Source organism: Canis lupus, chromosome 7 (genome assembly GCF_011100685.1).
Source record: "Canis lupus familiaris isolate Mischka breed German Shepherd chromosome 7, alternate assembly UU_Cfam_GSD_1.0, whole genome shotgun sequence".
NCBI lineage: Eukaryota > Metazoa > Chordata > Mammalia > Carnivora > Canidae > Canis > Canis lupus.
Window position 1 is genome coordinate 24016918 of NC_049228.1, and position 25817 is coordinate 24042734.

Sequence of the window (25817 nt, forward strand, 5' to 3'; positions counted from 1 at the left end):
TCTCTAAAGAAGGGTCCCATGGGGATCCCTGGGTGGCGCAGTGGTTTAGCGCCTGCCTTTGGCCCAGGGCGCGATCCTGGAGACCCGGGATCGAATCCCACGTCAGGCTCCCGGTGCATGGAGCCTGCTTCTCCCTCTGCCTGTGTCTCTGCCTTTCTCTCTCTCTCTCTGTGACTATCATAAATAAATAAAAATTAAAAAAAAAAAAAAGAAAAAAAAAAAAAGAAGGGTCCCATGGAAGGAGAGATCAGATAAACTGGATTGTAATTCCCCATTAGAGACCACAAGTCCACAGGCTGGGCTGGGTGATAGGGTGACCAACTGGACCAACTGGACCAATGGAGACTTTCCCATTTTGGGCACCAAGGGCCAGCAGCCAGGGAAACCCCTCAGTCCTGAGCCAACTGAGATGGCTGGTCACCACAGGTAGATACCACCCGAGTCTCCCATCAGGAGTGAGCAGTCAAACACAATCATTCTCCACAAAATGCCCGTAGACTATGGGGATTTTGAAATTCAACACGAATAACTGGTGCGTGCAACCCCTGACAGCCAAAAACATAAAGCTGGCAGTTAAGAAAGTGACCTGATGTGCAGTCCTGATGCACACTCAGGCCATAGGCATGCTTAAAAAGAAAAGCTGGGGGGCAACTGGGTGGCTCAGTGGTTGAGCATCTGCCTTCGGCTCAGGGTGTGATCCCGGGGTCCTGGGATCGAGTCCGGCATCGGGCTCCCGGTAGGGAGCCCGCTTCTCCCTCTGCCTATGTCTGTGCTTCTCTCTCTGTGTCTCTCATGAATGAATAAATAAACATTTTTAAAAATTAAAAAAGAAGAGCTGGAAAAAGACTCTATTCCTCCGACCTTATCAGAAGCTGGACCACAAAGCTTCATGTTAATAGAATACGGCCAAATTCTCATCTTGGATTCCCCACTCCTGGTGTTCTCCCTTTTTCAAGTTGGGTGTTCCCTCTGGCAGGGAGGCAATGGCCTGACGTGCATGTCTTTCTCCTTCCCAGGGGATCAACTGGTACCACTGGAAAGGCCACGAGTTCTCCATCCCTTTCGTGGAGATGAAGATGCGCCCCTATAACCACCGTCTCCCAGCGGGGCGGAAACGGCGGTCCTTGCAGTTCTGAGCAGCGGTGGCCCTGGGCCGACTGACCCTTTCTGTCATTTGTTTGTATTTTATAATATGAGACAAGGGGTGGGGGGTAAGAGTACTGTGCTTTGCAACATTTGAAGGGCGTTCAAGGAAGCAGGACATAGCTGCTTGCGGTTTCTGCTGTCCCGGGCCTGGGCCTCGGTCTCCACGCTCCCTCCCACCCAGTCATCCCTAACCTTTGCCTCCCTTCCCACTAAGGAGGGAAAGTCGGAAACATTTTAAAGAGACCCATGGAAAGGCAGGTCCCAGAATCAGATTGCTATGGCAACAGGCCTTCTTTTCCTGCCCTCCTAGGAGTTGCCTGGCATTCCAGGTATCCGTGCTCAGGTTACCGCCTTGGATGGTCAGATTCTCACAGCAGCCCCTGGGAGAAGCCTTGGGAAGAGAGCTCTGCCATCCACACCCCTTGAGAGGAAGCAGATGAACCTCACCCCATCCCAACAACCCAAGTCCTTTTCAATGGGCCAAAGATTCTCATTGCCTGACACTCTTACCAGCGAAGTGTCCTATTACCTTTTAAGAGCAGTTCGCCTCCTTCCCCATCCCAAGCAATTCTGTGCCTATGTCCATCTTACCCTTAGACCCCCATGGTCCCACAAGCCCAAGGCATTGTCCACACCTGGCCCCAGGCTCCACAGTGGCCGTGTCCCTGAGGGTCCTAAGTCCTTGCTCCCTCTCTTGGGTCAAACGGAAGAACTTCCTTTTGTGGGCGAAAGGGTCTCGGAGATGGTGGCAGTTTTCACCCTTTGGGGTCAGACATTGAGGAAAGGACAATAGTAGAAATCAGGGCATCTGCCATTTGAGATTATGGTCCCATGGGAAACAGAGATCTTACCTGGCTCTATTTTCATGTTTCTAGTCCTATCTGTCATGGATTTTCTTTTCTTTTCTTATTTCTGAATTGCAAACAGAAGGCCTCATTTCTGTCTTCAGCCAGGCTCTCCTTAATGTGGGTGGCTTATTAAGAGTCAGAAGAAGTTATGTGATCAGCCAGCCATTCCTTTGACTGACAATTCCTGGAAAGAGGTGAAATTCATGGGGAGTTGTTTTTGTTTTTTGCTCCTTTTTTTTTTTTTTTTTTGGTCCTGTGGGAAATAGGAATGACCTCTCTAATGAGTTGGCATCATGAGAAGCCTTTCTCCATCTTCTTTTATTATTCTGCCTCTGAGAGGAAAAATGAAAAGTGCCAGAGGAAATTACATCTGGAAATCCAAAGGTGAACAGGGGACGACTGTGGGCCTACCTCCCATTTTATGAGATGTGCTCTCTTCACTACCATGATTTGATTTTTAAGCCCAAGAGAGCTGGAGGCTCTAGAAACCATGACCCTTTGACTTCTCCAAATCAAATGTCAGGTGCAGCCATCCCTGCAGCCTCTACCGAAATCCATAGCCAGCTCCCCAGTTGCCCTCCCCTTTCCCCTCCTCATGGTCCTGCAGGTCCCACTTTTGTTTTCTGTAATCCCCGTGGTTAGCCAAACTAGGGCATCGTGTTCCTTTCCCAACCAGTTGCTGGAAAAGCCTGAGAGCTAGCAATTTCCTAATGGAAATAGCTGCACTCTAACATGATTCTGATCCCCAAGAAAAGATAGTCCCTTGGGCTGCTGATCACACTTTATGCTTACAAACCCCGGGGCTGGGACGTGGAGGCCACATAGACACTTCCTCAGGTTAGCTTGGGCTTCAAAAGAAACCCAAACCCCTTGTCCTACTAGAAGGAGGACAAGGAAGAAAGAGAAACAGTCCTTTCAAGAAATGTGTAAACTGAGAGATTGAGCTAGAGAATGGAACACACCAGTGATTACTAGGAAAGGAAGCAAGGGCTAAGGTATAGGCCCCTCCTCTACCATGTCATTGGCTCTGTGACATCATTGTTTTCTCACTCTGTGTGGGACTCAGTTCCCCCTCCCCCAGGGGGTTGAATGAAAGTTTAGACTAGACTGGCCACCAACTTCCTTTTCAGTTTTGATGGTCAGTAGTGCAAGTTTCCGACCTGAAAATCTAATTAGAAATTGGCATTGATGAGAGAGTGCTAATTAAGTAATGAAAATTCACCAGGAGCCCTGCTTTTTTTAGGGAAAGAGAGACGGAAGGAAGGAGGGAAGGACGGAGGAAGGAAGGCTGAGATCATAAATAAAACACACACACACACACACACACACAGAGGAAAAAAACATTGCAGAAAAGGTAATGTCACGTAAGAGGCTGAGTTGATTTTGCCCATAAAAGCAGATTCCAGGGGCCTGGGTGGTGTCAGGACAGCCTACCTCATCAAGGCAACTGACACACAAAAAAAGATTATGAGTCCTTATGTGGTCAATTCAGGTGAAAGCTAGGAAGTATCAGAGGAAACCAAAACCCACCTTCCTTTCATTACAACCATTTTACCCTATGGAACATTTTTATAAATAGTATCAGCAGCATTGCCTGAATTCATTTCAAAAACTTTTAAAGCAAGAAAAAGACTTCAAAGATTAGCTCACCCAACCTCCTATAAAAGGATGTATATATTGCTTTTATTAAATTGAGTGATTTTCTCACGAGTTTTCTCCATCTTCAAGAGGCACTGTGCCCCGTTCTCTCCTCAAGATCCATGATCAACTAAACTCAAAGCTTTTTAATTTTACTCACTGATTCCTGCTTATTTTGTTCCTCCAAATTTATATTCTTCCCAAGGGTGGATCCAGTAAACATACTCACAAAGCACTGACCTACACACACCACTTTCTCTTGCGGGACTGACAGGGCAAGAAGTGGACCCTGCCTAGAGGCAATTTAACTGTGGGATTAGGATTTAATCCCAATCCTAATCACAGGTGTTTACAAACAAAACCTCCCAAGAACTGCAACAGATCCACTACCTAGATCCAAGATCCAGATAGTTTTCCCTTTTCTCATTTCGCCATTAGATAAAGATAGTTCCCAAGAGAGTAACTCACATTCTCCAGGGTTCTTTCTGGACGGTGGGGGAGGGAGATGGAGACAACAAATCTGTTGGCCTTGTAGACTGGATTTAAATGGAGGGAGAGACTTGCTAGGTGTGGCCACAAGGTGGCGATCACCCCCCCACCTCCCCCCACCCCAAGTGAAACCTGGTGGGGATTGAGGACTGCAAGCCCCTCAGGGGGTTCCAGGAGAACTCACACCAAAACAAGTTTCAGGAAAACCAACCAACAGATTTCCACAGGAGGTTGAACTGTAAAAGAAGAACAATAAAAATGGCAGCGAAGAAATGCAGAGCCAATTTCCATGAATAGTTAAATCCACCCTACCCGTCTCCCCTGGGCTGCTCCAGAAGTGCTAAGACCCCTCCCACCCGCTTCCCTGGAAACCAACCAGCAACCCTCACATGGAAAACTGTTATTTCAAAGACAAACCTGAAGAACCAAGGTTGCCAATGAGCTCAATGCCAAACCAAACAACTCTAATCACATTTATAGTTTTAAAATCCAGTCCCAGAACAGAGCTGTAGATTAAGGAACACTAGGTCATTATGGAATTTTTTCAAAGAGCTCTTTTAAAAGCATCAGTTGAGAAACGATTTATGAGCTCCTCTTTGTCCCTTCCTCTGGAAAGAAAGTGGAACCTGTGAGCAGTAGATGCCCCAAGCTGGGGAGGCTGAAATAGACCAGCCCATGATCTGGACTTGCAAGTATTCCTGGGGCATGAAAACATTTTTTCTTCCTTTTTCTTTTCTTTTTTTCTTTTTTTCTTTTTTTTTCTTTCTTTCTTTCTTTCTTTCTTTCTTTCTTTCTTTCTTTCTTTCTTTCTTTCTTTCTTTCTTTCTTTCTTTCTTTCTTTCTTTCTTTCTTTCTTTCTTTCTTTCTTCTTTCTTTCTTTCTTAACTTTATCCTCTACCCAGAATTTCAAGAAAGGAAGAACCACTTTCTTACTCAGGATATGTGCTTGCTTTCGATCACCTGACTCCTACGATTCTATCTCATTCCTACTTCCGTTTCTTTCCCTCCAAAGGGCACACTCCCCTTGTATCTCACTGTCTATTCCTAAAACTTTGAAAAGGAAAGATTCACATGTCAGTTTAGTTCCAATGATCCCACAGAAGATGGAATAATTTGTTCATTTGCTTCAAACTTGCCAAGGCCTTGGGACCTCAGACGCCTGAGGGGGAGGAGTGATCTGTGTAGTTTGGGAGTCTGCCTCTTATACAAAGCTCCAGATGCCAAGAGCAGACTCAGCCCCACCCAGCCTCTCTGGGTGGCCCGTCTTTCTCTAGATAACGATAACAGAAAGGATCCACGCTCGGGAAAGGTGAGACACCAGGCTGGCTTCTGCGTGACGCCTGTAGCCTCTCTCTGGCTTTATCTCCAGGCCCTTTGGCCACATTCCTGAACATCGTTGACTAAATGCTCCCCCATACTTTTGTTTCTTCTGTAACCCCACCCCACACAAATGTGACTGAGTTTCCCTCAACTGTACTCCAGCATTTTGGAGACCCACCAGGCCAAATGAGAATTCACGGACTGAAGGAGACCTCCAAAAGTAAATAGGGGGAAAAGCCCTAGGATATTTGAAGTGGGTGTGTTGTAGATTCAGGTCCCCCTTGAAAGAATGGCTCTGGTTCATCCTAATTGTAGCCACATTAGATTTGCTTATGTCCATTCTGTGTTCTTCAAGCTTTGAGAAATAGGGAAGAAGAAAACATAAAACATAAAATAAAATAGCAAAATAAGAGAAGCTGACAGATGATTGGAGATTGAAAGCAAGCCTTCCACTGATGGCCCACAGCAGAGGTACAGAGAGCGAGGGTGAGGCAAGAGGCGCTGGTCTAGGGACCTGCATTAGTTCCTTGAGTTCTGGTCTCACTGCCCCCCTGAGCTCCTGTCACTTCACACACCTGACCTGAGGAGAAACTAAGGTACCAGAGGCCTGTCACCGCAGAAAACGAGAAGCAGAAGAGCTTCCTGTGCTTGCTTAACTGGTTGAGCCCAGACCTCACTTTTCCTTCATGGCACTCACAAGCCTGATTTGTCATCTCCAGCATTTCTGATTAATTTTTCAAGGTCACCCCTTGCCTGAACCATGACTTCATTGCACCTGCAGCACTTCATTGTCCAAGTGTCCTTGGCAAACCTCAGTCTTTGGACAGTGTTGCATTTTCTCCAAACCGGAAATCCTCCCTCCTTCCCAAGCTTAACAAGGCAATTGCAGAGTATCCAAATAACACAGCTCTTGTTCCTCAGACGAGCTCTGCGCTCTCTGTTAACTTGACAAAACAGCTCCTCCTTGTCCACTCTGAGCCTGGACTGATGCTGAATCTCCAGTTCAGAAACATTTAATGCCTTTCTGTCTCCCTGAATTGACCCTTCCGGGTACTGACATTGGCTCATTGGCACCATGAGCTTATGGGAGGCAGAGCAAGATCCCAGGAGGCCTGGAATACCTAAGCCACAGAGAGGGTTTGGGCCCAGATGTGTGGCCAGAAGGCAAGTACATGGATGAGAACTATTGTTTTCTTCCCATCACTGGTTTAAAAGCCCCAAGGACACCCTGTGTTGCTCTCTAACATCCTGCCATTGGACGCGAATGTATTCAAGGCTGCCTCCAAAAGACAAATATTGGGAACATACCTTCAGAGCTGGAGGGGACTGGGGATCATCTAACCTGACCCTCTCATTTCAGACTTCAGAGAAAAGATGCCCAGAAGAGTTAGGCAACTTGCCCAAGTTCACACAGCTAATTAGTAACAGAGCTGAGGTCAGATCTGGCATAGGCCTTTTAATATTTCTCTTCCCAGATGAAGACTAAGAGAAATGGTATTTACTGCAGTCCAACTACTTTCCAGATACTGTGCTAGGAACTTCACACGTATTGCTTCATTAAATCCTCACCACAACCCTGATTCAAGTTTAACCATTTTACAGATAAGGAAATGGAGATACAGAAAGGTTTAGTGACATGCCCAAAGTCACACAGGTGCTAAGGAGAGCCATAATCGGAATCTCTCTGCCTAATTCTAAATCCCTTGCTTTTGCCTTTTCGGGAGGCTGCTGCCCTTTCTGCTTGTTTAGTCAAGTGGCCGCCATCTTGGATTTACTAATGTTTGCACAAAGGGACTTCTGATGCCACTTCCCTCTATCTTTTAAGAAAAGGGAGTTCTTGTGTTTTTTGCCGCATACGCCAGGAGACCTTCCACTTCACCATCAAAAGTAAGAAATATCCAGACAGCTCTTTCCTTTTCCTTGTCTTTTTTCCTTTTCTTTCTTTCTTTTTCTTTCTTTCTTTTCTTTCTTTCTTTCTTCTTTTTCTTTCTTTCTTTCTTTCTTTTTCTTTCTTTCTTTCTTCTCTTTCTTTCTTTCTTTCTTTCTTTCTTTCTTTCTTTCTTTCTTTCTTTTGTTTCTAATTGGGAAGGTAAGAAAAAGTTCTACAGCAAATTGGTAGCAGTTTAAAAAGACCAGGACACAAACACTATGTCCCCAACCCTACTCCTTTGGGAATATAGTGGCCTCTTCCTCATCCAACATTAGAAGAGTAGGGAATTCCAGAGTCATTCTTCTCAAACTAGGTAGACAAGGTTGACAAGACTGGAGAGAATAAACATGACACATGTTCCTGGAGCACCAATTTTATTTCAGAATTTAAGAGGAAAGGAGTTATATTATTAATATTTTGAAACCAATACAGACGGTATCAAACATAGAAATCCTATGAATTTTTAGGCTAAAACCAGCAGGCTACAGACTAATTGGGCTTTTTCCTCCCAGACTTTCATGGATACCATGAGAGTGTCCCTGTAGGGGTACATCAGTGGGAAAATTGGGGAATGAGGCTAGACAAAGGCAGGAGACTAATGTTACTTATTCTCCTCTTCTGACCCACTCCCACCTCCTCAGTGGGGATGTGCGTGTGTTGGAGGTAGGTGGTCTCAGAGGATAGCTAGGCACAATCTCAGCTCTCTTGGCTGCACTGAGGAATTAAGAAGGAAATTTGTACTGGGTAAATGATATTTTTGTCTGTCAGGCCCAAAATCCAGAAATGAATCCCTTCCTCTTAACTGAATGCCACTTATCCATAAAGGAATAGATTTCCCCAAGAAAGAACTCTGCATTTCATGGTCCTCTTCCATGTGGAGGCTGCTGAGGGTGCTGACATGACTCTGTGTTAGATTCCATAAAAGCCAAGTTTTCTACAAAACTGTCAGCCAAGTAAGAGCCCCCCTACTGAACCCCGTTTCCCCACCCATGCCCTCTAGACTCACACCACAGTCCCACAGACTCAGAGTTCAGAATCCAGATGGGTTACTGTTAACACCAGTCTCCTCCTTCCCATCCTGCACACACACAGGCATCCAGCCATCCTGACCTCGGATGCGCCCCAGGTCCATAGGAACTCCTAGGTACCCTGGGCAAGTCGCTGTGACTTCGAGGAAGCTGTTACATTGGGCCCAGGCAGCTGAAACCCACCTCGGTGGTCTCTAGATTGTTGTTCTCAGAACCCATAAACACTGAATCCTCCAGTCCCCCTGAATTTGAGTTTGTCATTTTAACCTTTAACGGCCTTTTCAGGTAAAAAAAAATATATATAAATAACACCGACCAATTTACTGCCTTTGTAGTTACATTGTGCTGGGGAAAAGCATTTACTTAAAAGAAAGACTAGAAGGAAGGCAAAAACAAAAACAAGAAGAAAATGGAGTACACACTCCTGAGACGATGTACACTGTACTAGACTGGAATAAAAGTATCAACAGAGGACGGGAGGGGGGAAGCCAACCTCCTGGCTCCTTTCATGGCACTGTAGCTCAAAGACCGGAATCTCCGCTTGTTAACCATTGTTAACCAGTATTTTTAGTCCTGATTGCTTTTAGCTTCTGTATAGTTCCTTTTTTAAACACATTTTCTATACGTCAATAAAAGATCCAGAAGGAATGGTGTGCATCTTCTGGGTCCTGTGGGGGCACTGGGGAGGTGTGCCTGCCTCATCAGCCAGCTTACCTCTTGATTTGCTCGGGGCCTCCTCCCCTTTGAGTTTACCTGCCACTGATGCTTCTCTGCATCCCCTGTTCTCAGCCCTGAAGGTCCTGCTACTCCTCCTGTGTCCCTTGCCTTCTTGATCCTGTTCTCTAGTTGTAGCCTTGATGCTCCTACCCTTCCTCTCTCTGCCTCTATGTCTCTCTTTCTCCTCTGCCTCCCTCCCACTCTGAATTCTTCACCTCACCCACTGCTTTTACCATCAGAAGAGGTCCCTGATGGGTGATAGCCTCTGCTGGATGCCCTAGAACCACCCAGACTGCTCTGCTCCATGGTGGGGAGTCTTCCATCAGCCACAGAGAGTGAGTCACTGTCCAGCTCCCTCAACCCTGGAGTGCCCAGTGGTGGCTGGATCTCCAAGGCTCTAGTGCCATCTATGGGCACTGGTAGAGAATATTTCATTGTCCTGACTGGCCCAGCCTGTCCACCCTCTGCTCAGTTTCTAGCTCCTGAGACCACCTGCCTCTCAGGCTTGGTCACCTGGGAAAATATTCTTCCTTTCCCTCCTTTGAAAATGAGCATCTTGTAAGATCATCTCTCACCTCCAACCTATACAGGCAAGACTCAGGCAGGTAACAGCCAGTAGAGCAGGGGTGTGAAGGAAACTGTCATCCAGCACAGCATCACAAGCACAGGAGGCAGGAGGGTAGAGGTGACAGTAACAGAGCAGAGTTGGGGCCCTGAACCCAGACAAGCGCTTCCCCTTGGAAGCTTGGGGCGGGGGTGGGGAGTATCCAGGAGACTATCTGTGGGTGGTCCACCTGGCTGTGTCTTAAGAGGATAGGAATTACCCAAGGGGGAAGAATGTGCAAGCACGAGTGAGACAACATCTCCCATAGGAGCAGGGCCAGGAGTGGTAGAGTGTTGCAAAGTGCTCGGCTCCCTGGCACCCCGGGAAGGAATCTGATGACAGAGCTCACCACAGGCCAGGGATAGATGGAGCCTTATGAAATTCCAAGGCCAAGAGGGAGCAGTGTTTCTCCATGTCCCCATGTCAAAAGGGAGATAGAAAGAATACTTTTAAAGGAGACATAGAAGGTTCTTTAAAAATTTGGAGATAAAATTGTTTTTATTTTATTTTATTTTTTATTCATGAGAGACAGAGGAAGAGAGAGAGAGGCAGAGACACAGGCAGAGGGAGAAGCAGGATCCTTGCAGGGAGCCCCATGCAGGACTCGATCCCAGGTCTCCAGGATCAAGCCCTGGGCCCAAGGCAGGCACCAAACCGCTGAGCCACCCAGTGATCCCTAAAATTGTTTTTAAGTTTCACTCCTCCTAGTGTTTTATAGGCACCAGCAGTCCTCTTCCCAAACTGAGGCCATGTGAGAAACAGGGATGGAAATCCCAGCTTCCAGCCATGTGAGTGTCTACCACAAAAGTACCTGCCCTGCACCCACCCTGGGGCTCATTACCTCTTCCTCCTAATTTCCAAAAGAAACATTTCTGGAATAGCAGCAAGAGAAGACCTTTTAAAAACAGTCACAGTTCCTAGTCTTATTTCAAGTAAGCCATTCCGGAAACCCCTACCTCAGGACGGTGTTACCTGAGGAGTGATCTCAGTTAATATGCAGAGAAAGTCCATCGCCTGAATCTCATCCTGCATGCTATCTGGGAAACGGAAACTAAACGTATACAGTGGAACTTAAAGGAATTTTCAGTAATTAGTATTTATTCCTGAGGTGGCTGAATACTAACATTATGTCTTAACTTAAATGAGTATGATTCACCCATTGCTTAAGACCTCTGGGTGCATTTACAACGATCTGAACACAGATTTAATTATTGCTGTGTTGTGGGAACTACGGACTGCCACGGGGAAAATTAAAAGTGGATTATTAAGCAAGAGGAATGTTAGCAGCATTAGTAATCAGTGCAATTACCAAGAACCCAACCTAAACATAGTAGCGTTTCTCTCCCGTGATGACCCCAGTGGCCCTGGGGACATGTGCCTCAGCCACCACCTTCTTGCCAGTTTGCAGAAAGACATCACTAAGGACTAAGGGCTCCTGGGACCTGTATCTCTCCCTCTCATGTGATGTGCACGTGCACAATACACTCCACCTGCTCAGGCTTTCAAAGAATCATAAAAAGAGGAGCATGTATTAGACTCATAAATCCACACATAACAATGTCCCTTGTTCCTCTTCCCTCACGACCTGAGTTCCATGAACATCTACTATGATCCAGAGGCAATGCTGGCTCTGGATGGACAGGGATGAAGGTTTGGTCCCTCTTTGAAGAGATAGAGTCTCTCTTTGCCTCGTTGTTTCTATCCACTTGCACCAAACTCCCTACTCCTCAGCCCAGAGATTCCACACATCTATGGATAAAACCCTTCACTTCAAAGGTTTTAAAATAGGTTAGCATATATTTACGTGTTTGTGAGCAACTGGGAAGACATGTACAGGAAAAGAATTCAGTTAATTAGGATGAGGGTTGTCACTTCAATATTGACGATATATATACTTTTTAAAACTCAGACACATTTCAAACACTTCAAATACTAAGAGAAATGGCAATGAAGGGGCTCCTTGAATCCAAAAAACTAACAGAACCTTCTCAAAGGACTGATTACTATTGAATCTTCCTTGGTTGGGGGAGCAGAGCGGTGGGAGGCAATTCCACAAGGTTCTGGCCCTTTTAGATGTTGATGCCTTTTAGTGCCTTAAATGAGACTTGCTCTGATCAGAGATTGCAGCTAAACACTCGTTCATAGCTTGTGTGAAAGCTTTGGGTCTACTCTTCATGACAAACAATAAGCCCTTCTGAGGTTTCTGGGAAATGAGTATAAATTCCATGAAATGCAGTAACAATTATTAAAATTCAATACGCTAGCTGTACAGGAAATTTAAAGATCCAAGAAAAACAGTGAGAATGATGAAGAAATGTATAAATTACTTCTGGGTGCAGGCGGTACCCACCATGATTTGTGGCCCACACTCACTTTTTATTACTTTTTTTCCATAAATAAAACCCACAGAGTAATAACCAAAACTCATATTTACAACCAAAGCTACACAGAAACAATGACAACCTGGGTTGCTATCAAAGACAACTCAGCTGACTTACTGATACCAGAGAGAGGAACCATTGAAGAAGTCACGGAGGAACCACCTGTCCTCGTCTTCTACCCTTCTCCAATGCCATCTTGTGCACATTTAAAGACCTTGAGAGGTATTCATGTAAATGTAATCTTCAACATTTTCTCTTTTAAAGAAAAGACCTGAATTTTAACTCAATTTGAAATGTCCATGCTTGATACAAGGTAGGGATTTAATACAGTAGTGCTATTGGCATTTTGGTCAGAGAATTCTTTGTTAAGGAAAACTGTCCTGTTAATTTGCAGAATTCTTAGCAGCACCCTTGCCTCCTCCCTGCAAATTCCAGGAGAACCACCACCGTCCTACAAGTTACAACAACCAAAAGTATCTTCAGACACTGCCAAATGTAATTTTGCCCTGAGGGCGGGGGGGAGCAAAATCTCCCTCAGTTGAGAAGCACTGTTCATAAGGAGATTTATCACAAAAAGATGACTTCAATCCAGACATCACTGAAGCAACATTTTAAGAAGCCACTTCATTCCAATCCAAAACACAAAAGAGCTCCCCAAATGGAACACTGCTATAGCTTTTCTATTGAATTTCTTTTTATATAGCTTCTAAATGTTTGAAAAGCATATATCTCTGTTTTATTTTAGTTATTTCACTGGAATCTCTCTGGGTGTTTTGGTGGTATGAGATTAGATTCCAAGGTAGAGAGCAGAATTTCTAAGATGGTGCTTACAGAAAATGAGAGTTTGGCTCTGGTTTAATTTGTCATGGCTGTCCAGGGGGCAATTAAGTTTCAAATCAAGGGTCACTTGTAAACTAGACCTTTTGGCTCTGTTGCTTCACCTGATGGACAGTAATAAACGGTATTGATTGTTTAAGATCTCCAAATACCTCACAATCTCATATGTCCTAAGATTTCTCAAAAAGAAAGAAAGAAAGAAAAAAGAAAGAAAGAAAGAAAGAAAGAAAGAAAGAAAGAAAGAAAGAAAGAAAGCAGATAAGAGGAGGGAGATGGAGCATGTTAGACAGGAGGAAGGGAAGACCTTGTCCCAAACTTCAGCCTTGGTTCAGGATTCTGATCATCTGAACAGGGAAAGCCAGTATCACTGTCCAGGCCCCCAGGAGAACGTGGGTATCAAAGTTACGTCCCTAAGAGAATGTTCCATGGTGTTAGGGAAAGCAAAGGGTTAACTTGACACCAGCCCTCCACTCCCCCCACTTCCACCACCAAAAGAAAGCTTTGGAACAAAGAGAAACTGAGCAAAAGAAGAAAAGAGATAGCTGTCCATAAAAGAAACCTACTGCGTGCTCAGCACGGGATAGAGAAGGACATCTGCCATTGAACACTTTTGCCCAGCTCACCCTCCCAAAGAAGTGCTTCCAGGATCCAGAAAGGGGGATGCAAGGAGAGATGCCATTTTTACTTCTAGCATTTCAAAGAAATCACAAAGTCAATTTTTCTTTCCTATTTTCCAGCCACGCCTGTGGGGCCACTTGGCCTAGTTTTATGCTCAGAAAATGCAGTCACCCTAGTAGGTTTCTGCAATGTTCTGTTAGCTGTGAAGGTCGTCAGAGATCAGGAGATGGTCAACACGCAGATGTGGCTGGCCATGGGTGCCCTCACGTTTGCTTCTCCTGATCAGATGGAACATCTCTGGTTCACATCTGACAGTCCGATGAGGTCCTTTCTTGGACACATGAGCGTAGCCACAGAACTCAGAACAAGGGGAGAAAATTGAGGGCTCACATTTTGGTGCCAGAGGAGATGTCCTGCTCTGGTTCATGATCTTTTTCTTCCAGATCAAGAGCCACTGAAGCAGATCAAAAAGTGCCTCTCCAACTAGGGTCCAGCTGCACCCCATTATCAGATTTCCAGAATCACTTATTTCTCTTCTAAGACCAGACCATTTTGAGAAGTCAAGACCTTCGGTTGGACAGAGTAAAGAGCTTATTTTCTTTTCTTCAGGTAGGAGGGGATTGGGAAGGCATTGGGAAAGCCCCAGTGATGTGAGTCTTCCTCTCACCTGTGAGCACCTTGAGGGCAGAGCCTGGGTTTGCCAACCCATTCTCAACAGACCCAATGTAGAACTATTATAAACTAAACTGAATCAGTCCCATCTTATGTCTGTGGAAGAGACTCAGTTAACTGCTTTAATTATGTTGAAATTTAGGATAGATCCCTAAAATACCATACTTTGAGACTATCTGAAGAACAGAGGAGCGAATGCTGGACTTTAGGTCAAAGGCCTATGTGGCATTTCTGCCACTTACTGGTAATGTGCCTGAGGGGAAGTCATCCTGCCTCTCTGAAGCTTAGTGTCCTTGTCTTTAAAATGGGAATAAGAATAACTGTCCTTCTACTTCACAGACTACTGTGAGAGGCAAACTTCAACGTGCAGAAAATGCTTTGAAACGGGTATCGTCACTATGGGGAAGGTGCTAATTTGGTGAAAGTTAAAGGATGTTGACAATCGTCCTCCAATCTCAAACACCTTCCCAGCAGTGTTATGACCTCCAATGTCACTAACCTGGTTCACTAAAGCAACTTATTGCCTTTAAAAAATGCCCCGGGCAAAGTAAGAGCATGGGCTCACTATCAGGGATTAGCTGATGGCTACCAGAGAGCAGGAAGGGGTCAGGGTGAGGAGGGAGCAGGTGAGAAGCCAGAGAATGAGGAACAGAGGACACAGGAGTGGAACAAAGCAGCCACGCTGAGGCCAGCCTCATGGGTGACTCTTCTAGAGGAGAGAGATGAAGAGGACCAGGCTGCGTTGAAAGATGGCCCAGTACACTCCAGACCTGCAGGCTAAGGACAGTATGGTTACAGGCCATTCTCCCACCCTTCCCTGGGATATAGAATGAGGACCAGAGGGACCCCAGAGTACTCAGCAGCCACTGCAGAGATGCTTACTGGCACTCTTTCAGATGGTTAGGGTGAAGCTCCTCACTGAGACCCAGTATTTATCAAAACTCCCACCAGGACACCACACCACACCTGCTAGCTTCAGACATGAGCCACCTGATGGACAGTAAGCTTTTAATAGCATGAATGATGATTTCTAGGAGGGGGCACGTATCTGGCTTCTAAGGAGCTGTGGACTTCGGTTTATTGAAGGGTAGGGTGTCTGGGGCAGGAGCTGAACTGCTCAAGGTACAGAGGCTGAGCACAGCCATCGGCACACCCTACAATCCCCCTACAAGGGCTCCCACACTTAATCCCACTGCTACATAAATGTGAAACATGTTTAAAGAATGTTCGTTTGAAAAGACAATTACTCTGGATGTCCACATGTCTCATCTCAGCCTGCCCCCAAATTTGCACAGAAGCCCCGAATAGGAAAGAGCATCTGTTTCTGCCCCTCAGAATGGACCCGAAACCTCCCACCAACAAAGAAGGTTGGTCTCCCACAGAAGGCCCTCATCCCCACCCCACCCAAGCTAGGATCTGGGTATTTGCCTCTCCTTCAAACCCCTTCTAATGGCCTGGGATTGGAGGAACAGTTTGTCACACTCAGCCCTGATCTGGTCTGGTGCTTTAGGGGGCAAAGGGCTCATAGTTACCTTCTGAGCCACTCACCTACCCCAGGTCCTGACCTATAAAAAGAAGTAGAATAGAACCACCACATTCACACTTAGTCCTTGGCTCCTGGGGACACAGACAGATTGGCAGTTCATTGGGCCAGTAGTTTTCGTGCCAATGTTGTCACATGGATGATGACAGATGTGCTGGGGGCACTGGAGCCTCTCTGCTGCAATTTTCCCCATCAAGGCATGACATTTACCCTGAAAGCAGGAGAGCACCTCCTCTCCCAGAGCACCCAAGTGCCAAAGAGCCCTGCAAAGGTGGAGAGGAAACCATATCTTTCAATGAAGCTTCTCACCTGAGTCACCTCAGAGTTCTTGCCCTAGAGCATTCATTCGCTCACTCATTCTCTTGTCCATAAAGTCATTCAATCAGTCACTTAACGAAGAGTCACTGAACACCCCCTAGCAGTCTGCGCTGTGCAGGGAACTGGTGGAAAGCCAGGGCAGCTGGAGCACAGATGGGTGGCTGGTGAGTAACACAGATGCAGCTGGGAAAGAGGGCAGGACCTACTCAGAGCTCTGCAAGCCATGTGCAAACTTTGTTCTATTGTAAGTCTGTCAGGAAGCCACGGGAGGACTCTAAACAGAAGAGTGACATGACCATATACACATGTAAAAGAGTTGCCTGTGATTGTTGTGTAAATGGTGAGGGAATGCAAAATATCTGGTGGGGTGGGAGAGTTCAGGAGTGGCTCAGATGAGAAAAAGAGTAACTTGGACTCAGGTGATTTCAGTAATATCGGAAAAATAGATGTATTCACAAGATGTTTAGGAGTTAACAGAAATTGAACATGTGGATGAGGAACAATACACAGGATGATGTATAGGATTCTGGGTGGGCGGTGGCCACCCAAGAAGGGAAAAGTCACCAAGTGCCAAAGGCAGGAACTCTATTTTGAACATCGGCTGGAGACTCTGAAATATCCAAGCAAGAGGGCAGTTGCATGGGCAAGACTAGAGTCCAAAGGAGAGCCCAAGGTGGATGTCCTCAGGGATCACACACAAAGCTGTGTTGTGTAAATGGTGAGGGAATGCAAAATATCTGGTGAGGGGAAAATTCAGGAGTGGCTCAGATGAGAAATAGAGTAACTTGGACTCAGGTGAGTCCCCCAGAAGCAATCCTTAAATAATTAAGGAAAGGAGGTATTGGACATTCCCTAGCTTCCTTGCTCCTGAGCAGGATAGCTCCCAGGTGTGTGCTCCACATGATTTCTCAGGGGGCCTCCTGGTGCCAAGCGAGATGGCCGCTTACTAACATTCCAGCCCTCCTCTTTCTCGGCTCCCTACTACATCACCATGCTTCCTGTGAGCATCTCAAAAAAAAAAAAAAAAAAAGCCTTGTATTCACGGTCTCCTAGTTTGCTTTTGCTGCTTTTGACTCAATCCACATTAACATAGAGATTTTCAATTAAAAATAAATAAATCCGGCCTGGGGAAAGCCTCAGTGAGAAAGTCACATTTGAATAATATCCCCTGAAGAAGGTAGGGAGCCAGCAGTGGGAATATCTGATGCTACAGTGCTCCAAGCAGAAAGAAGAGCTAGTAAGAAGGCCTCACCAGCGAGGCTGGTGTGGACAGACCCCGGGAGAGTAGCGGGAAATGAGATCCGCTCTCTAATGGGAGGCCAATGGAAAGAGAGTGAGAGCCACATGTATAATTTTAAACGTTCTTGCAGTCCCATTAAAATACATAAAATGGATTTAATAATAATGTTTTAACCTCATATATCTAAAACACTACTTTGCAACAGGTAATCAGTATAAAAGAAATTTCAAAGATATTAGTGTCTTCTTTTATATTCATCTCCAAATTCTGGTATGTATTTTACACTTACATATCTTTTCAGGGGATCCACAAAATCCAAACTAGTTTTCTAAGATTACTAAGATAATGTTTACCTTTTTCATTGCATTGACATTTGCATGGGTGGTGCAACTGTCAATGCAATGAAAACCACAGGCGCCTAAGGTATCACAAATCAAGATAAATGGCAATAAACTTCACCCATAACCATATTTTTTCTCATAGTGAAAAAAAAAAAAGCCAGTTTCACCTAAGAAGATAACCTTGATGAGGGGCGCCTGGCTGGCTCAGTGGTTGAGCACCTGCCTTTGGCTTAGGTTGTGATCTTGGGGTCTTGGGATTGAGTCTTGCATCAGACTCCCTGGTGGGAGCCTCCTTCTCCCTCTGCCTATGTCTCTGCCTTTCTCTGTGTCTCTCATGAATAAATAAATAAAATCTAAAAAAAGAAGATCCTTGATGAAAAAGTGAAAATTATTAATTCTATTACATCGTGACCCTGAGTGCATCTTTTTAATTGTGTGTGACCAAATGGGAAAACCGTTTAACTTAACTTACTTGCAAGTACAGTCATTATCTTCAGAAAAAAGAACTTGGACCATTGTTTGAGACACCAGCTGAACTAGTTGCTTTTTTCATAGAACATCATTTTTACTTGAAAGAACAACAGACAAAGTATGGGTTTTTTGCCATGGGTATTTGGCAGAAATTTTCTCAAAAGTAAGCCAAGTGAGCCTGTCATTTTGAGAAAAACAACTGACTTATTTGTCGGTAGTGATAAAATTTGAGCTCTCAAATGAAAATTAGAATTTAAAAAAACTCGTATCTATCATGCTAAGCTTGACAGCTTCCCAATACTTAAGAACTCTCCTGATGAGATCAGTGGTGATGTTAAACATGTGATTTTTTTTATTTTATAATAAAATATATCAAATTGGGAAGATCTACATAAGTCACTGCACATTTTTCTCTATTCATTTGCCTGTCATTTTTATATATTTTAGAAGGAAACATTTGTTCATATGTGCATTTTAAATATCTGTTGTTTTTCCACTCCTTTAATGGTATCTTTGATAAAGAGAGTTTCTGGTTTCAATATAATCAAATTTATCAGTCTTTCCCTTGATGGCTAGTGTCTGTTTTTTTTTTTAAGATTTTATTTATTTATTCCTGAGAAACACAGAGAAAGAGGCAGAGAGAGAAGGAGGCTCCATGCAGGGAGCCTGATGCGGGACTAGATACCGGAACTCGATCCTGGGACTCCAGGATCATGCCCTGTGCTGAAGGCAGGCACTCAACCACTGAGCCACCCAGGTGTCCCTGTTGGTCTTGTTTTCAGATGTGGAAACATGAATGTATTCTCCTGTGTCATCTGTGATTTATCTTTTGCATTTAGATTTTTAGTCTACCTGGAATTTTTTTATTAGAATTATATGAAATAGCTTATGTTTGGCTGTTTTTGACCTACAAAATGAAAGTTCTTTATGATGTGGGCAGGAATATGTTTTTATTTTTTTTCATATGAATAATACATTTTCCTGGTACCTATTTATTTAAACGTTTGTCCTTGCCCACTGATCCCTTTGCAATGTAAGTCATTTTGTTAATTCCAGCCCCAATACCACATCATCTCAGTTAAAATAACTCTTGATATCTGTAGGGCAAGACCTCTCACCTTGTTCTTTTTCTTCAAGAGTTTGGCTATTCTTGACTCCTTGAACTTCCAAATAAATTTTAGAATCAGTTTGTTAAATATCATCCAAAAAAAATGGAGGGGGGGGGATTTTTATTGAATTACATTGATTCTTTTTTTTTTTTAATTACATTGATTCTATACATTAATTTGGAAGAATGGGCCTCTTTATAATGCTGAGCACTCCAGTTGAACACAGAATATCTCTCAACTTATTATAATTTCTTTAATGTCTCTCAATAAAGGATAATGATTTTCTCCTAAAAGGTTTCACACATATTTTATTAGATTTACTGCCAAGTTTTTGGGTGTGTGGTTTTATTTTATCCTACCTCCAAGCTAATAAGCTAGCTTGTTCTTGTTTCGTGAATGCTAGAAGACACGAGAGACTCCTGCAGAGACCGAAACTCTTATTTCCCACAGCAGGAAGTAGGTGGATTTATGTTCCTTGGTCCAAGTCCCATAGAGGAGCCCAGATGAATTCTATCCACACACATAGTGGGTTTACTTTACCACTCAAGGATCCCCGAGCTTGGGAAACCCATTATTCTATTGCAAGCAATAAACAAGCTTCCTCTTTGTCTCAAAGGAAGACATTGCTTCCTGCCTCAAGATTTCGTGGGGCAAAAACAACCTTAAGATAAGATCCATGTAAACAGTTGTCAGGACATTGCATTCTTGGCATACCCAGCAAGATACATAGCAGAAGTTAAGACTCATGGAGGAGTATCTCCCAATAGCATTTCACATAACTTTGCAAAAAATTACATTTTCTAATTGTTTGCTGCTATTTAAAAAAAATAGAATTTTGTTCATCAATGCTCTACCTAGCAATTTTACTAAACTCATTAATTCCAATAATTTATTCATGGATTCCATAGAATTTCCCACGTACAAAATCATGCCATTTTTGAAAAATGGAGTGTGTTTCTTTTAATTCAAAACCTGTCTCTTTTATTCCTTTTCCTTTTCCTACTTTAGTTCACTGGCTAAAGTGTTTCACTGGTTTAACTAGAACATAGGTGAAAGAAATAATAATGGCACTCTTATCTCATGCTTTATCTCAAAAAGAAAACTTTTAATGTTTCACTATTATAAATGATGCTGACTTTAGTCCACTTCCTCTTTTTTTGCAAATATCCTTTATTGGATTAAATATTTCCTTTCTGCTTCCAGGTTGCTAAATGTTTATAATAATTAGATAACTTTATCCTACGATTATTGCATAATTTCCCTTTATTGATCTAGTAATGCTAGAACAAACTTGATTTTCTGATGTTAAAACCTTGCATTGTTGAGACAGACTCAACTTTGTCATGATGTGTTATCAACTTTATACTCTTAAATTTGTTTAGCTTTTCTTTTTACTTATGTTGGCATTTTAGTTATAAACTTCTCTTTATATCCATGCAATATACATGCATATAAAGTACTACTTTACCTTCATCTCACACATTTTGATTTGCAGTATTTTTTTATTATCATTCAGTTAAAAATATTCTCTAATCTCCATAAGCATTTCTTCTTCAAACCAAGGATTATTTAGCAGTGTGTTTTTAATACTTAACATACACTTTTAATTATGATTTATCATTGATGTGAAGCTTAATTGTATTGTTCTGGAAACGCCCAATCTACATTATTCAGCCTCTCAAAATTTGTTTGGGTGTGCTTTATGGCTTAGCATATAGCTATTTTTGGGCAAATATTCTGTGTATTTTGAAAAAAACACACTTGCTAGTCAAGTCAATGATACGTGCATATTAAATTAAGTTTTTTCATCATGTTCAAATATTCTATATTCCTACTGATATCTTTATCTGCTTGTTCAACCAATTACTGAGAGGGGGATATTTAAATAATCCACTATAATTATGGATTTGCCTATTTCTTCTTGGAGTTATCGATTTTGGCTTGAATATTTAGAAGTCCTCTTATTAAGGTACATATAATTGTAAATTTTTATATCATTTTTGGGAACAGAATTTTTTTCATGAAGTGAATCTCTTTCCCACTAGGAAGGATTTTGGTTGAAAATCTATATATTTTCTGTTCTTTAACCACATTAGCTTCCATTTGGTTAGAATTTGTTCAATATATCCTTTTTCACTTTTTTCCTTTTATCTTTTCTATATCCTTATATTTTACATGTTTCTTTTATAAATCACATACAGTTGGACTTTTTTAAAAAGATTTATTTATTTATTTCAGAGAGTGGGGGCACAGAGGGAGAGGGAGAGGGAGAGGAAGTCTCAAGCAGACTCCTTGCTGAGTGAGAAGCCCATCACAGGGCTTCATCTCATGACCCCGAAATCATGACCTGAGCCAAAACCAAGAGTCAGATGCTTAACCAACTGTGCCACCCAGGTAGTTGGATTTTCTATTTTATCCAACCAAACGTCTTTTTTTCTCTTAACTCTACAGTACATTTCCTTTTTTTTTTTTTTTAGTACATTTCCTTTTTTAAAATTATTAATAGACTTTATTTTTTAAAACAGTTTAGATTTATAGAAAAGTTACAAAGATAATTCAAATAGTTCCATATATCCCACATTCAATTGCCTCTATTATTAACATCTTACATTGATATGGTACATATTATAATTAATAAACAAGTATTGATATATTATTAACTAAAGCCAGATTTCCTCCCTTTTTTAGATAACATCTTTTTTTCTGTTCCAGGATCCTATCCAGGATACCACATTACAAGGGGTTCTCATTTCTTCTTTGGCTTCTCTTGGTTGTGATGATTTCTCAGACTTTCCTTGTTTTTGATGACCTTGACTGGTCTGACATTACTCCTTTGGCCCCATCTGTACCATATCTTTTGGAAGGAAGTCACTATGTGCTGTCCACACTTACAGAATAGAGTTATGTGTCACCTCCTTGAGAGTATCTACATAAATCAATTGAAATTTTTTCTGCATGAGAGAATTGTCTCTTCTCTCCCATTTACTTATTTATTCCATAATTTATTTATATCAATACAGACTCATGGGTATTTGTTTTATAGTTTGAGTTATAAACCAACACTACTTTATTTTGTTGCTCAACCTTCTCCAGCTTTGCCTTTTAGGAGGCTCTTGTACTCCTTTAATTTACCTACATCATTATGAGGTGTTTATTTATTTGGAACTTGTTTTTTGAGCACTTCCTTACTTTCTGACACTATAAAATGCTCTAGACTTATCTTACATGTTTCCTGCACCAATCCTAGAATCAGCCATTTCTCCAATTCTTTTTATTGGCTAATGGAATTACAATCCAAGATCTGGGCACTACATGTGCTCATTAATACCATGTGTCATTGTTTTTAGGCTTTCTCAGCTCCCAAAGCAAAGGAATTCGTGTGTGAGTATTAACTAGTGTTAATTGTATGACCATTTGCATCTATATTAAGTTAGACATGAGTTCTTACTGATGTCTCCAATTCTAATCTATTACCATATGCATGACTCTAGCATCCTCTCCATGCTTATTTGAAATTCCCATTCTAACAGTGAGAAACCAAGCTGCCACCGTGGGCCATCATTTACTTAATTGTTCAAATCCAATATACATGCATAACAGTATCAAAATTGCTAGCCTGTACCTCCATGGGAAGCAACTTTATCAACTACAGTACAATATGATGCTCAGTTGCTTCTGCATTTGGTCTCACAGATGCTATTCATTTCCAAAAGTACTTAGGACAACACTTCCCACCCCCCCTTCCTCTTTAGTGAAGTCTTTTAAAATACATTTGTGACACAGTAAGATTCTATTTCCATAATTTAGATTCTTCCCTGGGATCCCCAAGACTCCCAAATGGTGTTTTCTAATTTGCCTGCATTGAGGTTCAGTGTTTATGTTTTGAAGTTTATGTTTTTCTATTACATGGATGTACCAGTTTCTTTATCCATTCACTTATTGAAGGACTTCTTGATTACTTCCAGTTTGGGATAATTATGAATAAAGCTCTTATAAACATTTGTATGCAAGTTTTTGTGTACATATAAGTTTTCAGCTCAACTAGGTGAATACATAGAAATGTGATTGCTGTGTATGGTAAGACTATGTTTAACTTTGTAAGAAATTACCAAACTGTCTTCCAAAGTGGCTGTTGCATTTTGCATTCCCACCAGCAATGAATGAGTTCCTGTTCTTCTGAATCTTAGACAGTATTTGATAATGTCAGTTTTTTTGGATTTTGGTCATTCCCATGCCATGTGTAGCGGTATCTCATTGTTTTTTAATTTGCAATTTCCTCAAGACATATAATGTTGAGTATCTTTTTATATACTTATTTGCCATCTCTCTACCTTCTTTGGTGAGGTGTCTGTTAATTTCTTTTGCCAATTTTTTAATTGATTTGTGGGTTTTCTTATTGTTGAGTTTTACATGTTCTTTGTATATTTTTACCTATTCTTTTCACATTTAATGAAATTACTGATATACTTCTGTATATATTCCTTCACTTTCTTTAGTGCTTTCTATTTTGTTCTCTTTCTCTCATTTCTTATTTTTAAGTTTTTTTCCTTTTTTTTTTTTTTTGGCTTAGGTTTCTTCATCCTCCCATTTTTTTTCTTCCACTAGTTTGGAAATTGTACATTATATTCTATTCTTTCAGTAACTTGCATAGAAATTGCAACATGCATACTAACTTCTCAAAGTCTAAGTTTAAACAACACTTTTACTCTGTCTAGACAGTATTAGGACATTATAACACTTTAATGACATTTACCATCCTCTAGACTTACTATTTTAATTAAGTAGTTTATTTTTATGTTGTTTTAGGAAACACACAGACACAAGATGTTAGTGAGCTTATTTTATGTAGTATTTGGATTTACTCCTGTATTTACCACTTTTTCACTCTTCATTCTTCCTTGATTATAAACCTTCCATCTGGGATTGCTTTCCATTTGCTTGAGGTTCAGCCTTTAAATTTTCCTTTACAGAGTGTCCTCTTGCAGCAAATTCTCTTGGTTTTTGGTTTTTTTGAAAATGTGTTTATTTTGTTCTTATTCTTGAAACATCCTTTCCTTGGGGACATAATTCTAGGTTAATAGTTATTTTTTCTTAGCACATTGAAGATTTGATTTCAGATTTCTATTATTATTTAATCAGCTGTCTGACTGTTGCTCTTTTACAGGTAATCTGTCTTTTTCCCCATGCTGGTTCCCTTTAAGATTTTTCTTTGTTGTTGATGGCCTACCATTTCATTACAATGTGCCAGATGTGCATTTTTTATTTATTCTCCTTGTGATTTGCAGGGATTTTTGAATCTGTGGGCTTTAGTCTCTAATGAATATAAAGATTTCTCGTCTATTATCTCTCTGAACATTTTCCCTATCCTATTCTCACATCTCCTTCTAAATTCCAGTGAAATTTTTGTTAGATCTTCACATTCTGTTCTCCAAGGCTCTTGGTATCTCTTTCATATTTTCATTTCATGTGTGTGTCTCTATGCTATATTGTGATAATTTATTTGACCTATCTTCAAGAGCACTCATTTTCTCTTCATCTCTGTCTAATTTGATGTTAAACTCATCTACTGGGTTTTTAAATTTTATTATTATAATTCTCATTCTAATAAATTATATCTGGTTTCCCTCAAATCTATGTTAAATTAATTTTAAAAGGAGACCATTATATTGAGGTGCTCTAATGCAATGGTTGCCTATGCTGGCAAACTAAAATCTAAGGCTGTCAAAGCCTCAAGGTTACAAAATCAGAATGCCAATGGCAACCAATGACAAACAGCCAAGTGGGCTTTAAACTGTAGCCAATTAGCAATTTCCTTACTTTGCTTTTGCACTTTTTCTATGTAAGTCCTGCCCTGGCTTCTCTCAGAAGAGCACTTCTAAACACTTTTGTTTCGATGTTGCTAGATTTGAATTGATTTTTGCCAAAAAAAACCCCAACCCCACTTTTTAACATACCCCAGTTTATCTTTTAACACCTGTTTAGACCCTCATTGTAGATGTGAAACTAAACGTCGCCTACAGACATTTTGCTTGTCTTTTATTTCTTTAAACATAGTAATCATATTTACTTTGGAGTATGAGCTTGATAATTGCAATACCAGAAACCTGTGCAGATCAATTTCTTCTATATATTTAGTAAATGTTCATTGTTCACTGCTCCTTTTCCTTTTCCTTATCCTTTTCCTTTTCCTTATGAGAATTCTTTGAAACCTTGGCTGGAAGTAGATTCCTTCAGAGATGCTTTGTACTTGCTTTTTCCAGATGGTTGGGGCTTTGCCATTCCGGGATTACTTTAAAATCTGACTTGAAGTTTTTTGGACCACCCAGGTCACACAAATTTGACTTACATGTCCACACATATGTCAGTCTTAATTAAATTAAGATTTTAATTATCAGAGAGTGATTTGGGCTTTTTAAAAAAATCCTATTTTGTCTAGTGCTTAAGGAAATTGCCTTGAATTTCCTGCATGTGGAAGAGGTGCAGGTGGGTTTAGTTCTGGCTCACATGGACACTTAACACGTCACTGAATTTTCCTTTCTTTCTTTCTCTCTTTCTTTCTCTCCTCTC

At 41.8% G+C, this 25817-nt stretch overlaps 1 protein-coding gene across 1 annotated transcript in view; it reads left to right on the top strand.

The window, feature by feature from the left end:
* Positions 1 to 9047, top strand: part of TNR (tenascin R) — a 409832-nt gene extending 400785 nt beyond the window's left edge. The window contains 1 exon segment of the mRNA XM_038542431.1: positions 1017 to 9047. Coding sequence (XP_038398359.1) covers positions 1017 to 1136 — 120 coding nt within the window. The 3' untranslated portion in view covers positions 1137 to 9047.
* The last annotated feature ends 16770 nt before the right edge of the window (positions 9048 to 25817 follow it).